Here is an 18327-nt window from a genome sequence, read left to right as displayed (position 1 = left end):
ACGAATCGGTATTTTAATCACGAATTCAGATCAGATCAGAATGTGGGTTCAGTTCGGGACGCTGGACACACGTCTCCACTGCTCACCACTGCTGGACACCAGACAGAGTCACGACCGTCCCCTACACCTCACTAACAGGACAGTCTTCTGCATTCTGTGGACGTGCAGTGCCCCCTAAAGGAAGGAAAACGGGTTCTGCTGCACCTGCATAGAAAAAGGATGTTGGAAAAAGTATTTGCACCGATTTTCAGGACGACAACGTGGGCTGCGATCTTGTAATTATAGACAGAAGGTCCACGGGTCCGAAACTATGCAAGATGAATAAAAAGCAATTTGTCCCACTGATGCTCAGCTCTGGCCCGTTTAAAGGGAATCTAGTTTTTTATCAGACCACAACTCGTATTCCTGTCCGGGTTTCCCGGGAACTTGTCCCACGTCCACTGGGGACGTGTGACCGCGAGGGTCGAGCGTGAAAGCGAAAGGAAGCGGATCCCGACGTGAACGGTACCGTCCGCGGGTCGACATCGGAACTGAAGAAACAGAATAAAGAGGACGGAAGCGGGGTTAAAACGGTATTCGGAACGTTTCGCTGCTTTCCGGTGTTTACGAAGGTATGTTTACGACAAATGACGACAGAACAACTTTAACTTCTGCAATGCAATCTATCTATCTATCTATCTATCTATCTATCTATCTATCTATCTATCTATCTATCTATCTATCTATCTATCTATCTATCTATCTATCTATCTATCTATCTATCTATCTATCTATCTATCTATCTATCTATCTGTATATTTTGGCATCTAGGGAATATACACTTGTCAGCAACAAATCTTAAATATCCTTTACATTGACATAAATATGTTAGTGTCCTGATATTCCTAATGTTGATTAAACCAATTTGTTATGCTTAATTATATACAAATGCAGAAAAAAAAAAGATTACTTCACTATCGCAACCTTTTCTCCAACTCCTTCACAAGGTCATTAAAACATCCATCGGCGCAACCAGAAGTCCTTCAAAGCCCAGATATGGAGGAACGTTGAGGAGGGGACGGTAAGTCTGTAAATGACAGTCTGTTTATGAAGACCTTGCGAGTTTGAAGATTTATGTGTAGAAAAATGAAGTTGTTAGACGCCTATATCAGTATAGATCAGTTCTATATCACAGTCACTCATTCAGCTGAAATGGTCTAATGATGTCTAAGTTTGAAATGTTCCTGCTATTTTCCAGCTATTTTAGGGCGGAGTGCCGGACTGTTTGTTTTTGTCCACGCTGCTCTCGTATGGATGGTTCCTCCTGTATTAGATCGGCAGCTTTATTTGTGGGATACAATGCCAATTTTAAACCATTTTTAACCATTTCTTTTCATATTCCTTTAAGAATAAGACCCACTCATGTGCCTTCGGATTCATGTCTACTGCAAACAACAATGAACCCTTCAAAGTCCAGAGATCTTGTGAGCAGATGAAACCAGAACGAGACACCCATTGTTCAAACTCCAAACACGTCTTTCATTTTTAACACGGTGGATTAAATCTCCTGCAGGATTCAGATGGCATTTAGAAAATCCCGTCTGTGCATGTGCACGTCCTCCTTCTTCTTTGCAGGCATTTCCCTTTGAGGGAGGGTCATTTCCTTCGCTTTCACGGGACCGCAAGCCGGAAGGGCCCGCCGTCCCTGTTCTCCAGACGTCCTTCAGCCACCAACAGGAGCAAGGGCGGGAGCTCCACAGAGCCGATGGAAGATGTTGCCAGTATGCAGAGCACCCTGATGCTGTTCCTCTTTTGGTTTGTGTTGTTGTGTGAGAGGGTTGTGTTTTTACGTTTAAGTTGCATTGCAGGGCTGTTTAAAGATCCCGATAACATGCATTTCATGCTTCCAGTGATCAAATTTAAAAGAAGCCACGTCTTGTTTCTAATATAATTGTAAAGGCCCTGGTGCTACTTGTTATGTAAGCTCAGGAGGCAGCTCTCAACTCCTTAAAAGCGGAGATTCCCTCTAATGTATCTGGGTTCGACAGGCAAGAAAAGACAAAAGGAGCTTCCCTGCTGCAGCTATCAGGAAAAGAGCAGCAGTTACTCCAACCATATAGTAGCATTACGCTGCATTCCATGCATTTCACGCATTTAATATCGTGAAATGTAATCGAGATGTCAATGGATTGCTTAACTTTCATCAACAGCAAAGACCATTTCCGCAGCAGAGACATTTAGCACCAACTCTGCTAAAAATACAGATCACAGTAACATGCTGGTTTGCCACAGAACCGTGTGAAGTTGCAACTCTTTGTGTAGGACGCTGTGTGTGTGTGTGTGTGTGTGTGGTGTGGTGTGGGGTTTAGATCCTCGGTGAAGCTGCTCATCTGTCACAGGGTGGCAGTGTGAGGCTGACACAGGACGTTCAGGACCCATGACGAGTTTGTGGCCATTTGCATCTCGGCGTCAGCATCGTCATCATCATTTAAAAAAGGACACATTTCATAACATGTTTTCCAACAGCCCTCCACACGAGAACACCACCTTCTCAACCCCTCCATTTCATTGGGCTCGAGAGGCTTCTGCGTCGGCCTGACCTTTGATCAGGATTGTTGTACGCTTAAACAAGCCGTTGAGTCAGATGAATTTTACTTTCTACGATTTTTGTTCTTCCTCTTGCTCACCTGCTGCTGCCTGCAGCTCAAGCGACACTGAACAAACCGCATAGCAACACCCAGACACACAGCGGTTATTTCAAGAGTAAATCTGATCTTAGACTAAATAAAAAAAACACGCTCTGCTAAAATGTGGAACATGCACATTTAGTCGGATGTGCAGCGACTGTTTGTTGTGAAGATGAAGAGACGGCAGCAACATTTTATTTTTTATTATTAATAACACATTCTTTATATTCTTCAAAATCAAAATTCAATTTGCCATCGAAAATGTTTATTAGCTGACATTGAGGAAAAAAAGGCAGAAATATGCATTATTGTTACAATAATTCTCAATAACTAATGAATGCATTTAGACTCACTTAATTATTTTAATAGACTTCAAAAGTAAAAAAAGCAGCAGCTTATCTTGTCAAAGGAGGGATGTTGGTGTTTAATTCAACATATAAAGACATGGAATTTTACCTTCACCTTCATATTAAGCAGGATTAGCATTAATTTGCATTTATAGGAATATATCATAGCACAGAAGGGACAGGGACCAACTTCTTCTTCTGCGTTACTGGATATGGACGCATGTGAATGGGAAAGAACTGGCTGAATCGCGACATAAAGCTGTCCCCCTGTGCTAGGACATATATGCAGTTATACGTGACAGACAACTGAAAGAGTGAACAGGAGAGTGATCCAGTTATCTGTCACTGAAGGAGGTATAAATGGTTCCGGACGACCCCTGGAGAAGTGCCGTTCGCCTCCGCTTTCTCTTTACTGTACGTGGGAGTCGGAGGAAATCCCCTCGCACCAAGTTATCACTCCCCAACCCAGATCCCAGGCCCCCCAGCGACTCCCCGTCTCATTCTCTCCCAGCTCCCCGCAGACCACTTCCTCGCGATCTTTGATTGTATTGGCTTAAGTGTTAAGAACTAGGATGGAGCGGAGACTGGTTGCTCTCCGTGGGGCCTGGAGCCAAGTCTGGGAAACCCGGATGACCTCCTGATCATTCATCCTGATAAATTCCCAGGAAAATAGAGACGGCGGACTTTTAATTACATGGACTGTGCCCTGAAATTTGTTATCTGATTAAAACTGTGTGTGTATTTCAGAAAATGTACCAGTGTCTGAAGACTCCAATAGACAGAATCAACCTCATCTCTTCTTCACGGTGAGAACTCTATTACCTGCTGACCTTTGACACTGAATCTGAGGTTAGCAGAAGGGCGGAAATCCTTTTTTTCTTTCAACGTTCTTTTTTTCTCACTTTCTTCTTTTCTTCTGTCTCTCTTTCCTCCGGAGCTTTACCAGCAAAATAATTCCCCGAACTTGTAAGATATCCTTTTACACCAACACCCTCCACATCCCAGGATGAATTTCAAGTGGGGTTGTGCAAAGACAGAGGAGAATGGTGGGGAATTAAAAATCTATTTGAGTGCTGGCCAAGTGTGAAAATGAGAACTGTTACCAGCGAATGGTGCACAAATTAGATTATGATCCGGCAATAATCCCAGCGCACTTGGACTGTGTCCGATGGGGCTGGTGGGAGATGAAGTCATCTGTGGTAATGAACATTTTGGCTTTTTCCTTCCTGCACTGGTTTTGTTCTCCTGCCCTCTCGCTCTCTCTCTCTCTGTATCTCGCCCTCTCTCTTCTCCGTCTCTCCGGTCTGCTGTTGGCTGCCATTTCTCATCAGGATTATTTGCTTCTTGTAAGCGCGTGCTAGCATAAATCCCACCAGTGATGCAGAAACAAACAAATGAGACTAAACAGGATGAAGGCGAACAATGACAACAAGCTGCTGTGACCTGTAGGGTCACGCTGTGTCAATTTCTCCCTGAGCCCAGGCGCCTGACAGCGGACTTAAATGCTGTTAAATTGAATTGTTGTCACCCCTCGCTCTCTCCCGGGGGAAGCGGGCTGGGAAGTTGGTGTCTGGCAACTGTCCCGAATGCTCCGTGCGTCACCGTGCTGCTGTTCCGTTTTTCTCCTTCCACCTCACAGGTGTTTCGGGGAGATGACGCCTTGCGCAGCAGCACCATTTGCGACCGCGGCGGCGAGGGCGGCAGACAGACACCAAGCAATTCAGAGGAAGAGGAGGGAGACTGAGGAGGTACACCATGCACGCTGAAGTGCCGACCTAACCACCACCCATCGTAGCAGATCACTTCTAACTGCAAGGGTCTGTGAGGGGTTTTAGGCATTCTGGTTTATCAGTGGCCTAGCAGCTGCAGTCTCAATAATAAATGTACCGTAATAAGGAAATCAACCAAAAAACTGGTTTAAAAGAATCTATGACTTCCATAAAGATTGGTGAATTGACTTTCTGTCACCTACTGGTGAGGACTGTGCACAACCATTGCAGGAGCAGTAAATGACGTGTATAGAACTCATTAATTAATAAATACAACACATATGCTGCGTATGTGTTGTGCACTTTGAACAGTTGCAGGAATGGTGCGTTACGTTTATACCGTCAGGAGTTGCTTCAGGGAGCAATTAGAAAACGAATGAAGTGGTTTTTAAGTGGACTGAATAGCACACAGTAAAGCACCCCAGATGATGTATCTGGCCCATGGGCCAGTCTTGGAGACATGTACTGTGACTACCAGACATTTCCGAGCCCTGCTGAATAAAAGTAAAGAAGAAGATGTCCCCATACTTTTGTCGTCTATATAGTGACCACTCATCACCTACCGAATCTTTTACTTCTTTGCCACTTAAGAGTCCAGCCTCAGGGGTGTGTGGCCAGAGTGTTAGCATATTTGGCAGATAGCTTTTAGGTCACTAATTAAGACATTTAAATCCAGATGGTAAGACCACCAAGCCAACCAGCGCCCTAAACGAGTAATTAGAGAGTTCCACTCTGACCCCCCTCCCATGAACACCTGCTGTTTGTTTCTGACACTCAGAGGTCCTCAGAGGGCAGGAGCATTGTAGGGACTGTTCATTAGGAGAGCCCCGAGAGGGTGTGTGCGGTTTTGGGGGGTGTCAGTCTGTACTGAGACGGCAAGGTTGTGACTCATGCCCTTCGTGTAGGAATGTTCGTGCCATCTCTGACTCATGACCCTCACTGTGCTCCTTCACACCACACGCGCTCATCTGACCGGCTATCCTGAGTAGGGTAGTGAGGTGTGTGTGTGTGTGTGTGTGTGCGTTTGCATGTAAGCTCATGCAAATGCGCTCTCTCGCACAGGCACATGTGTGTGCATGTTGCTGCGTGTTCGTGCACTAGTTTAGATTAGAGCCTACACTACAGTCTACATTAGCGCAGCACATGACAGTGACTCAGTGGGTAGAATGAGAATAGCTCCCAGTCCTCCAATCTCCATGGTTACCGCTGGTGAGTAGGTGCTGTTCAGAGCTGATTTGGTAACAGGTAGCTGAAGCGCGCAGCATTGCTGTGCATGTACACACACACACACACACACACACACACATAAAAAAACAGACACACTTGAAGGCTGGTGCAGTGCCTTGAGAGGAACGCTGTGTTTGGGGGAGGGGTGTGTGTGGTTGAATTTAGTTCGCAGATTCATATTGATTGGCAGGAAATTTTTCCCATTCAGTGACACCCATTATGCAACCTGCTATGTAACAGTTTTATGTAACGGGAAGAGAGGTCAAAACAAATAGCTATAGACTATTTTGAGTCCGTGAACGTGTGTGTGTGTGTGTGTGAAGGGGATGTTGCGTCTGCGCGTGTGTGCCGATATTTCATTCGGAGTGGACTGGAGCGTGTTGGAGTGCGACTGTGTCGGTGTCACAGTGTGTGTGTGTGTGCACCCCAGGTTACCGTGTGTATCTTTTGAAATCACTCTGGAAAGGTCACGTACTAATCCTCCTGAATAAGTTATGGAGTGTGTATATTTGTGTGTGTGACTTTACAGTGGATTAGCGGCACAGCCAGTCTCCCGCTCTCGCTGCATTCCTCGCTGCTAATCGAGGAGGCTGATTGAGGGACGAGGAGAGAAGGTCGAGAGGGGAAAAAGGGATGGGTGGTGGTGGGCGGGGAGGGAGGGAGGGGTCGGGGATATCTTTAGACTACCCGTCCTTTACTGAAGGGCTCAGTTAAAACCTCACATGTGCTTCCAGGAGAAGCTGACAGCTGGGCTCTGCGCAGAGGACATGGGAATCTCATTACGGGGATCTTTTCAGCTTTAATGTGTTAATAAGGTCTTTAAGGGGTGTTCCGCTTTAAAAACATCAAACGCTGGATTCCCACAGATTCCACTCGCTCAAGCGATCGCGCGTTCACACTCTTTCCTTCCTACATCTATCACACACACATTTGAGATTGGCACCTACTCTCAGAATTTTCTCGACTGACTGTAGGCTAGTCAACCATCAACCTCAAACTAGTTACTTTAATTATGTTTTCTTTCTCTAAATCCAAGTTTAGAAAAAGTAGGTGTCCATGGCCGACGGTTCTCACACCCCCTGCAGTCATTAAGTGCCAAGTGTCCCATGTGCAGATGTCCCACCAGTTGTCCCACAGGTTCTCCCTTGTTCCAGAGTTAAGGAAAAACTGTTATGACATGATGATGTGAACACATTACACATTGATTCTGTGATTATTGCATATCAATTATATAAGTTTGAACATGATTTGGTAGTGGTGGGCCTAGCGGGCTGTCATGGCTGCCCACTGCTCACCAAGGGTGATGGTTAAAAGCAGGGGACAAATTTTGCTGTGTCACTGTCTATGGTGCTGCTGTGTTTCACGATGACAATCACTTCACTTTCACTTATAATTTATATACATTCACAGATAAATTGGTATTTGCTCTTGAGTGACAGGTGTACCGGCAGGACTGTGACACATGGTGATGAAGATGCTGATAGTTTAAGACCCGTCCCTGGAGCGGCCCATCCAGCTGTCCCTACGGGAGAACCTGGCTGACATCGGCCTGCGTTGCGTGGAGGCCATGCAGGAGTTCATCCAGGAGTATGACTACAAGGAGAACACACTGATCCCAGATGAGAAATGAGCTTCAACACGCCGACTTCACTGCAGACAACCAGCTCCACATCACTGACCTCAGACCTGGCTATATTGTAGTAAATGATTAACAAGCTCTGCTACTGGAGGGAAATGCTATTGTGCCACAGCCTTTGTGTCCGTTATTATTATTTTTTGAATGCAGCGATGTATGGTGTCTTGTGTGGAAACACTGAAGACATCCCTGAGCATGGAAATCCTGACTTTAGCATTAGCTCCGTGCTGTTCTTTGTTCTAATGGGTTGCAAGATGATTTTAATAGGACAGCATATGTATTTTATTTGTAAGTTATTTAAGATAAAGAAAAAAAAGAAGAAAAAATAGCCGTGATAGAGGATAGAATAAAATTGTGATCCAGTGCCTGTGTAGAAGTATTGCCGGGTGAAAGTTAATGTTTCCGCTGAGAAACACTGAAAATATCTCATCAATATTTTGAATTGCCAAAATGATCATGCTCATGCACCATTGTACAATTCAAATACCCCTAGTTCACCTTTGTACTTCCCCTTTTGTTTGTAATTCCACTGATACAAAATATGATATATTAAATATATATTAAGGTTGTATGTTAAAGTTGTATCTAACACTGGATATTTAAAATTAAATGTGTACATTAAATCTTCTGGTTAAATCTTCTGGTTTTGTCTGTCAAGATACATTTAGAATATTACTGCTTATCAGATTAAGAAATTTGTAAAGTCTATCATTCTGCTAATGAAATGTGTGTAAACTGATATAAACATGACTTGACTATAGTCTTCAGTAACTCTGAACACAAATATAATAGACTGCTAGTTAAACATGTTTTCACAATGGTTGAATATGTGTTCTGGTGATGTTCCCTGGAGACCAGATGAGGTGACTGATGAGTACTGACAAATACAGTTTCATTTGACATTTTTGGTCCATAAAGCCAAACAACAGTCCTCTTGTGATGTGTACTGCATTTTAACCATCTATAGTATATGGAAACCCTCTTTCCATAAAATATTTCCGGTTCTAATACCAAAAGTATGTATACAACAAGTATACGCTGTCTGGGCAGGAGAAATGGGCAGATCTTACAACAAATGAGCAAGCATATGTCCATGTCTGGACGTGGTCACCGAGAGTTGTCTTATCCAATTAGCACAAGCCTGTGACTGGAACACAAGTCAGCCCGGGGAGCATATTGAGGAAGGAAGCGGGTTAGGAATGCCAAGTAAATGGTCAAGCCAGGGAAACTACTGAGGCAAAGAAAATCCAGAAATAGGCCTCTAAGTGCAAGGCGTGCTGGTGCTTTTTCGAGCAGTTTCTCCTTTTTTCATTTTTTTTTTTGTAAACACAGTAGATATTGCCATGTCCCGAGAGCACCTGCAAACCTTTTCTTTTGTACTAGTTTTCACGTGCAGGTTATTGAAAAGACTTATGCTGAAGACGTTTTCTTTGTGTGTGCTCAATGTGTATAGTTGAGTTGGTTGAGGATGACACAAAAGCTTCTTGTGCCTGCTGTTCACATTCTTAAATGGAGGTGGGAGGAAAGCCTTTATGGTGCACAGGCACTCAGCTGGAAGAGCGCAGCACTTACGTTTTTTTTTTTTTTTTTGTAAATCGGGGCACCGAGCTCACAATGTGTGTACAGCACCACCTCCACGTAGGTGGCACCGACTCGATTTGTCCCACTTTTTTTTTTTCTAAACCAGAACGGTAAAGGCTAAACAATAAAGAATGATTTCATCACTAGCAAAAAGTATGACATTAGGGAAATTAAGCTCATTTGTGTACATGAAGTTAAAAATAAACTAGGTAGGATACTAATTATATTCAGTTGAGCAGTTTGGTAATACTAGTTAATCAGTCGGTCAGTGAATATAGTGAAGTGATTGTGAGCAGTGGGGGAGCAGTGTGTGTGGACTGTACTTTGCTCAGTGGCACCTTGGCGGGTCAGGATTCGAACCGGCTACCTTCTGATTTCGGGTCCACTTCCTTACCCGCTAGGCCACCACTACCCCACATGAAGACCGAGTACGGAGAGCAAAGCCAGTAAGGAATCATTGCTTGAATATATAATACGATAAAACAAACCACACTGTTGCTCAGGTCTTTGTTTGAAGAATCCATTATTTTTCAAGTTTAAAACTATTTTAAATGTGTTCATTTTTTCAAAGAATTTCCTCCTGCACTAGTGTTTTAGGATTAGAAATATGCTCTTCTACAGGTAATCTGTCAAAAAATCTGCCCAACTAGAACAGCTTCATATTCATCATATTATTTATTCATAATTAGAAATAACTTATTCTGCATGTGGATATTTTCAATGATGAGGCTGCGGTAGAGCAATTTGACAAAGAAATAGTGACAGGAGTGACAGGAGTGCACATTCCCCCACACTAGACACAGCAGAGGGTTTGTGATGATCTGGGCAGGAGACCAAGGGAATATGGGCTCATGCTTATCATGAAAACTCTTTCAAGATGGCTGGAAAAGTATCCCAGGGGGCTACTTTGTAAAGCTGTTTGGTGCCTTTCAAGGGTTGATCAGAGTCAAGAATAAAATATTTGATTATTATTAAACATTAATCTTTAGCACTTTGCACTGGATTTAATTTCCAGATGAAGAAACAGCACCAACATTAACAGAACGAGTCCCTCTCAGCTCAAGTGCATTGATGCAAAAGGAATTGTCATTTAAGCATACAGAATATTGCAAAAAAATAAAAATGCATGAAAGTGTGTCTTCATTTAGAAAATGAAGCAAACAATCAGCTTTTTTCAGCGGCGATCTCCATCTTTTGGTACTCATGCTTAAGAATATTCAGATGCAGATGATTTACTCTAATAATCCTTTAATTCCAATACAAGACAAGAACAGCAAGAACACATGCAGGCAGCTTGGTTTCTACATCCTATGATACAAATAATGCATCTGAAGATACAAAATATATAAATATTTAAAGACCATATTTACATTACATTTACAGTACTACACCCATAACTTAGAGTACTTTATTTCACTGTACATCATTTTTTAAGAGTTGGTAAATTGACGACTTGGGGGTGGGGAGTGGGGTTATATTGCATGAAACAGGACAATACTGAACATCGCTGTGCTGGAAAGGCCAAGAAGAAGAAGAAGAAGTAGAAGAAGAAGAAGAAGAAGAAGAAGAAAAAAACCTGATCATATTAGCCTGTCCTTGGTGCCTTATGGTACAAGCTTTAGGAGCAGAAAGGGCAAGGAGGTCTATTTATACAGCGACGAAGGTAAGGAAGCACACTCGCGCGCACACACACACACACACACACACACACACACACACACATACACAGAAAAATTCACATCCAAACAGAGGCCCTGTTTCCTCAGCACACTGTCCAGTAAATGGGAATATAACCTGCTTTTCCGTAAAGCTGTCCTACAGAGGCTGTACGATCAGCCAACGAGTCTAAATCACCATCTAAACCACATCACTTCCTGCAGTTGGTGCAGAACTATGACTAGCAACCCATAATAGCAGCTCTGATTTGCTATCTTGCATTAATTTACAGCAATGTTTCCGGGCAGCAGGATTGGTATTTGGTGAGACTCGTTAAGCCAGGTTTCAAGTCCTCCAGAGTCACATGACCAGGTTCCTTTCAAATACATTCTGTCTGTCCATTCTCTGTCCAGTCCAACCCGCACACACAGAAACAGAGAACATTCTTATTGCACAGTTTTTCTACAAACATATTTCTGAGCTCTTAGACATATAATATGTAATATTTAAATAGGTAAATGTGAATACTCTCGTACGTCTGTGTGATATTTAGGTAATTGAGTCCACTTCATCCTGTGCAGACAGTTGTATCAGGGTTATTTACACACATAATCAGAAGGTAAGAGCTGTTGAGCATATGGACGGTCCAGAGCAGCGGGGTCTTACAATATATATAGCATTTCCTATGGCAGTAGTTCTTGTGTCATTTTAGACAACTGGGCTCCGTTAATCCAGTAGAATCAGGCAGCATCCAGCCTCAAAGATTCACACATACACACTGAAAAACATCAAATGAAACACATACAGAACACACACGCAGTACCTCAGTTGGGGTACATGCAGACGTACAGTACATGCAAACTGCATGCACACACACACACAGACACAAAACAAAATAATAATAAAAAATATATAAACCTACACAAAAATGACACACATGTGACCTTACACACAAATGTGATATAAACACACACACTCACACTCCTAGGAGATGATGCAGTTCTTGCTCTTCCTGCGTCGGCGTGTGTGGAGTTGGCCATGGACTCCAAGTGCGGTCGGGCTGTACCTGTGCCTCAGCTCCTCGTTGTCAAGGTAACGGAGTGGGACGGGCCGGGGAATGGGCTCTCCGAGGAAATAGCCTTCGTCTCCAGACTCCTCTGAAGACGAGGAGCAGGTGGAGCACCAGTACTCCTCCTCCCCAGGCTGCTCCTCCTCTCCAAACCCATTCATGAAGGGCCCTGTGCGTTGAGCCCCCGCCCCAGGGTTCTGAAGAGTGAGGTCAGAAGTTGTCCGAGGGCAGGGCCGGGGGTAGAACTGCTGCCGGTACCCAGAATTCCCCCCAAAGGGATCACGAGACATTCTAGAGGAGGCGAGCCGGTCGTAGTCCTCACGGAAAAAATGCTGTGGCCCAAAGTCTCCTTGGAAACTAGCCCCCTGGGCAGCTAGGTGGAGGGCATTGTCGGAGCGAGAGCGGCGTGACTGGCGGTTGCCGCGGTGATGGTGGCGGTGATGGTGGTTGTGATGGCGATGCCGTTGCTGTGGAGTCTCCTGTCCATTACCTCTCCGCTGCTGTGGAACCCTTCGGTCCATCGCAGGTGCCATGTGTACATTACCCATGCTCCCCGCCAGGCCCACGTGACCTTTCATCTTCTCCTGGAAACTCACCCCCCTGGACTGATTCCAGTATTGGGGCGGGTACTTCAGCCGCACAGGCATTCCCAGGTCAAAGAAAGGTCGCGAGGCAGAGGTCAGCGACTCTGTGCTGCGGAACTGCATGGAGGAGTTGAGGGTTCCCATGTTGCTCTTCTCAGACACATTCATGCCTGAGTCTTTGCTCAAATCTGGCATGGAGAACCTCGAGAGATGTTCCTGACGCTTGCTGCCACCATCCAGTGAGTTGCCTGAGGGAGGAAAGAACACAATTAAAAAAACAGAACAAAATTTAGGTTGTTAATATTTAATATGGTAAATAATAATTTTAGGAAAAACCCAAAATTGATCAGTGTTAGACTGTAACCATAAGGATCTCGGATTAGGATGTTAGGTTTTTGATTGGGAGAATGTAAATTAAGCTAATTAAGAATGACCACTTACCCCCAACCCATCATTTTACCAATTCTTTTTATTAATATATTCTATTATTTCAGATTGTTACAGTTTCTTATTATTGTTTTGGATTGATTTAATTTTATTTGTTGTACTATTCATCCTATTATGATGGTTTACTACATTAACAAATCAAGACATTTCAAGTGACCCCAAGCTTTTGAATCTGTCATGATTGGCATTTCGTGTATGAGATGTGCTTTGGAAATAAAGCTCCTTCTTCTTCTGTCTTATCACTGTGGTACCTGTGGCGTAGGACACAGACAGGGAGTCCATGGACCCGTGTGGAGTCTGCTCAAGCGGGGTGAGCTGCTCACTGTAGCTCATCTCATTAATGGGTGTCCGGCTCCGGAGCAGGGGTGGCCGGACCTCCCGTGGAAACCCTCGGCCACTGATGCTGCGCTTGTCAGAGAAACCAACGGCACGATTGGACGTCTCGTTGAAGCTCATCTGAGTCTTCAGCTTTGGCGCGCGGAACTCAGGGTCTTGGCCATGGTGCATCCAGTTCTCGTTGAAAGAATGGCCCCTCAGGGCGGCCATGACCGGTGGCTTTTTGGGATTGCCCTGTGGGGGCTCCTTGGGCCAGGGATCTGGGAGGGTGGAAGGGTGAGGACCCTGGCTGGCCTGGCTTGGGGTGGAGACATAGGGGGGGCGTGGGTTGCACTGCCCCAGAAGCTGGTGTGGGTTTGGAGGAGCAGGAGATGGGTCCCTCTTAGGGGTATCATAGGGGTATGGCTCATCACGGCTCATCCACACGGCCTGTTCTCGGTTCAAACTTGGGGTGCGACTTGGGGTGCGACTTGGAGTGCGGCTGGGCGTCCAGCTGGGGGTACGACTCTGGGTGGGGCTGCCGACCGTTAGGAGATCCATCTGCACCGACACAGGGTCCATGTCGGTCGAGAGACGGTCTGGGTTACTAATGGACTGCTGCAGACTTTCACTCTTGGCTTTGCTCCCGCCGCTGTGGTGACCAATGCGAGCGCTGCGCCGCGACTGGCGGGAGCGGGCGCTCTGGAAGGCAGAGTCGGAGGAGTCCGACTCTTCTGGCTCTTCCCCTGCACTGCAGGAGCGTGAGCAGAAGATCTGGCCCTGCTTCGGCAGGAACGGGCGGCCCAACAACGACTGCTTACAGCGGGCGCAGCAGAAGCACTCCTCAGTCGCGTGCCAGTGCTGCCCGTCATACGTCATCTGACCCTGGTCGATACCTGCAGGCAAACAAGAGCCAACCATTGTTCCCATTACACAGCTTAACCAAATGTCAAGATAGTACATATCAAAGATCAAAGTCCTGCTTAGGTACATAAAATTAGTTTAATGGGTGACCTCACTGATTTTAACATCACATGTAGTCTGGTGAGAGTTTAAATCACTTACAATGAGGAAATAGAACTGACAGTGAAGTGAAAATGGAGTGATTGTTGTTGTCGCCATAAGCAATTTTATCTGTCTGTCTGCAGATCGACAGATGCTTGTCTTTCGTAAAACACTGCAGCACAGCACAAGGTGACACAACGAAATGTGTCCTCTGCTTTTAACCATCACCCTTGGTGAGCAGTGGGCAGCCATGACAGGCGCCCGGGGAGCAGTGTGTGGGGACGGTGCTTTGCTCAGTGATACCTCAGTGACACCTTGGCAGATCGGGATTCGAACCGGCAACCTTCTGATTACGGAGTCGCTTCCTTAACCGCCAGGTCACAATTTAATCTTTAAAGTGTATCTTCTGTGTGTCAGAAATTAGGCACAACACAAAAAAGCCACAACTTCAAAATACTAACAAGAAATTTAACCTTGCTTTTCATCACTTTATTTCTGTCAGTCCTGAACAAAATCTTGATGCGCCCCAAACACTATTTTTTTTTATGTAGCATTTATGTGCCTTATGTAGTTTTATGCAGCACAAGACAATGTCCCATAGTTTTGCTTCAATTTTTACCATGGTTTCTCTGATAATAAATGCTCAGATTTTACTGAAGTTCCCCTTTCCAGTATAATTGATATCAATGAGTTGATGTTAATACGAGTTAATGTTTTATATTTGTTTCATTGTCTTCATTTTCAAATAAACTAGAAAAAGTGCAGAATGATAATTCTGCATGCACACAGAGCCTGTGACCTGTTTCACAGCAGCGCTGTGTGTTTCCCCTGCTGCAGCTGAGAAAGCTAATAATCTTTAACTGGCTCCTTCTGCACCTCACGGCTTTGATTTTCACTGGTCCCAGTTCACTCGTGATGCAGCACCAGACCCAGACAAATAAAAAAAAAAATACAGCGCGTTCCTCCCTGCGGCACGCTCTCCGAACAGCTGTGCAGCACCCTGCTCCAAACCACATTTTTAATCAACACTGTAACAGCCATTGTTTTGCCAAAAGGATTTTTCTTCCGTTTGCCTGTACCCGGTATGATTCGAGGTTGTCCGGCATTGAGAACGTTCCGTTGTATCAAATGTTAAATGTGTCAGAGCTGAAAAGCACCTGCTGCATGGATGAAAATGGGGCTGTAAAAGAACCCAAATTCATTTAAAAATGAGGAAAAAAATAACATATACAGCCTAGAGCCAGATGAAACGATGGCTTTTATTAATAAGTAATTGAAAAGCAGAAAGAACCAAAAGGCACAGACAAGCAATAACTGAGATATTAGTCAGCAAGAGCAAGAACTTGAACAGAGGAATGAATGACAGCAGACAGGAAGAGCACGTAAGACAGCGAGGAGGAGTACCTATATGCTCCCCGCATGCATCACAGTACTCTGCATAGAGCGACTGGAAGCAGTTGCAGCAGTGTGGCCGGCCGTCCTTCATGATGTAGCGCTGCCCACCCAGCGGAGCCGCACACTCGTAGCAGCAGAAGTGCTTCATGTGCCAGTGCCTGCCCTCCGCCTCTGTGCACTCATCAGCAAAGATGATCTAAAGTAAAAAAATCAAATGCAATAAAAACACACCAGGCACGATACCAACAGTCATGGTATGTGGTGCACCAGGGGTGTAAAGACTTTGTTGCTTTGCTTTACAGGGGACCGTGACCGTTTCGCACAGAATCCGTTCAATGAAATCAATGAGCCTCTCCATGGTGTCATAGCACAGCAAATCAGTGAGCTTTGCCATAGTGAAAAATTGACTTGTGTGTGTGAATGAGATAGGGCATCTGCTTTGGCAGAGAGCTGGCTTTGATGACCATCACAAACACAACCTGCACCTATTACAACAATCGTTTGATAAGAACTTAACACCTTAAATGCATCCACGTGAAGACTATTGCTTTTCCTATGGAATCAGATCAAATGCGCACAATCCAAAATACACAAATCTATGTAAGATTACACAGATTTCTGTGAATGCTGTTGTTTTTATTTGTAAATTGTTTAATTTGTATTTACCCATCGCTGGATTTGCTTGTGTGATTTTCAGATTAGTCCTTTTAATCAACCACAACAAGGCTTTTCAAAGAAACATTCACGCAGGTCAATGGTCAACGTTCAACATGGCCTGGCGTATCGCTACTCGATAAGAAAAAGATTGCTATGGTCCCTTATCAATTTACCTGCCCATTTCAGCCTTAGATTTAATTCACCTAAATTCTAAAGTCTAAAAACATTGATCAGTGATCTGATTCCATATTTTCCCACAGTTGTATTCCTGGATCCAGTGGTAAGCAGTCATTTCCAGGGTGCAAAAAGCACAATTCATGGATAAAAGAACTGATTATGTTGCTGAGAGGATGAAATTAAAGTATTATTATGCATTACCATCCATGCCATGTGTGTTAAATCATTTAAAAATAATTAAAAAACATTTTGTAATTAGAAATATGCTTACAAGCAAATCATTTGCACATGACACTTACATGCTAAGAAATGAATGTTAGTTATGAATGTTAACTTATCACAAATGTACATTCAGGGTAATGATGACTGAATACTGAATATTAATGCCATAAATGTATCATTTATTTGTATATACTGAATATTAAATTGCCATAAACGTATCATTTCTTTGTATATTTCCTGGGGGGGGAATTTGTCATATTGGTGTTTTTGCATATTGGTATGTATCTGAAGGTCAGATAACCAACCTACCTCATCGCAGGCAGAACAGCGAGGTTTGAGCCTCTCGGAGTGGTGCCTGCCGCAGTAGATCTTTCCATCCTGGTGGAAGTAGATCAGGTCCACCAGCAGCTCGTCGCAGACACAGCACACAAAACAGTGAGGGTGCCAGCACAAGCCGTGGCCCACCCGTGATGCAAACACAGCGATGTCGCCTCCATTTATTTGCCCTCCACACTGATGATGAATGAGACAAAGGGAATGTTCAATAAGCCTATTAGTTGAAATAATCATCTAAATTCTTCTGTCCTCATAATTCGGTGGTTATGTAAGAGAAAATCTGTCCGCTACATTGGATTGTTAATTGTTTTCCTGAGCATGTGATGAGTCAGTATATTATTAATGCAGTTCCCTGTACACAAAGCAATAATGCGGTGTTGTGTACTACTACCGTAATCACATATCTGGCTGTTAAGATTAGATGTGTTGTTACTGGAGTACTGATGCCACTTCAGTAGTTGTGATTTAGTGCAGCGTATATGAGTTGATGCGTGTAAAGCAGGGGTCTCCACTGTCAGGGCTACCCTAATGCCAGGATTTGTGATCCCTGTGTCATGCAATGTTCCATATAAGATGCTTCACCGATTTAATAATTAGATTAAAAATATTAATTTTTAATTAATATGCCACAAGGTGCTTTGTTGATATCCTGTCAATTAACTAAATTACTTGTCAAATTGTCAATTATTACTGATTGAACTCAATAGATTAAATAATTTATTGAGTATGAATGTAATGATCCTGCTCAGAACAAACAAATTTAATAGCATTTCGGTAACCCACACCCTCTCACATGTTGACTTTAAATAAGGATTAATTTAGTGCAGTATTAAATCATTAACATTAATTTCTGATGTGTGTTGGATGTACCTGCTCACAGATGGCTCCTGTGATTGTCAGTGGGAGGGGCCGGACGCTGCCACGCCCCAGATTGTCTCGTTTGCGCTGATTGCTGAAGATCTTGAGCTCTCTTTTCTCCTCGTCATCCAGTGTGTTACAGTAACGCACCTGACAATGATAACAACATAATACATTTTCTACGTAGTTACCAATATCCTGTGTATTAGCTGGCACTCAAATTCTGCTGTATTTTGGCGGTAGAATCCTGTGGATTCTGCCCAAAAATACATATATACTGTATTTGTTTTTGTTCTTTTAACTATTTGAGAACAGCGTGTTGACTTTTCTACTGTTTTTTTATGTCTTAATGAACAGCACAGTTCAGTTTGGTGGGCTGT

The 18327-nt window shown here is 44.0% G+C and overlaps 2 protein-coding genes across 12 annotated transcripts in view; one reads left to right on the top strand and one right to left on the bottom strand.

The window, feature by feature from the left end:
• Positions 1-222: 222 nt before the first annotated feature.
• On the top strand, positions 223-8285 carry LOC114798896 (uncharacterized). 7 transcript variants are annotated; one of them, XM_028994989.1, is made up of 7 exons: positions 223-611; positions 987-1060; positions 1388-1463; positions 1615-1794; positions 3761-3819; positions 4653-4761; positions 7449-8285. In XM_028994989.1, the coding sequence occupies exons 3-7, from the start codon at positions 1437-1439 to the stop codon at positions 7476-7478; spliced, it is 405 nt and encodes a 134-aa protein (XP_028850822.1). In that variant the 5' UTR covers positions 223-611; positions 987-1060; positions 1388-1436; the 3' UTR covers positions 7479-8285. The 7 variants fall into 7 exon arrangements, 3 of the variants coding, with proteins under 3 accessions (XP_028850822.1, XP_028850820.1, XP_028850821.1); XR_003751139.1 differs by having other exon boundaries at positions 1388-1760; XR_003751138.1 differs by adding an exon at positions 4139-4212 and having other exon boundaries at positions 987-1794; positions 3761-4059.
• Positions 8286-10293: 2008 nt separating this feature from the next.
• Positions 10294-18327, bottom strand: part of prickle2a (prickle homolog 2a) — a 65607-nt gene continuing 57573 nt past the window's right edge. For 4 of the 5 annotated variants that reach the window (XM_028994490.1, XM_028994489.1, XM_028994492.1 and 1 more), the window contains 5 exons: positions 17960-18097; positions 17063-17266; positions 15707-15893; positions 13234-14193; positions 11867-12783 (listed from right to left, as the gene is read on the bottom strand). In XM_028994490.1, the coding sequence (XP_028850323.1) occupies positions 11867-12783; positions 13234-14193; positions 15707-15893; positions 17063-17266; positions 17960-18097 (2406 nt within the window). Of the gene's footprint in view, positions 12784-13233; positions 14194-15706; positions 15894-17062; positions 17267-17959; positions 18098-18327 lie in introns of all 5 variants that reach the window. The other variant, XM_028994487.1, reaches the window with a different exon arrangement.

The sequence above is a fragment of the Denticeps clupeoides genome, chromosome 10 (assembly GCF_900700375.1).
Source record: "Denticeps clupeoides chromosome 10, fDenClu1.1, whole genome shotgun sequence".
Classification (NCBI taxonomy): Eukaryota; Metazoa; Chordata; class Actinopteri; order Clupeiformes; family Denticipitidae; genus Denticeps; species Denticeps clupeoides.
Note: the sequence above shows the minus strand (reverse complement) of the source record. Positions and strands in the feature narration are given on the sequence as shown.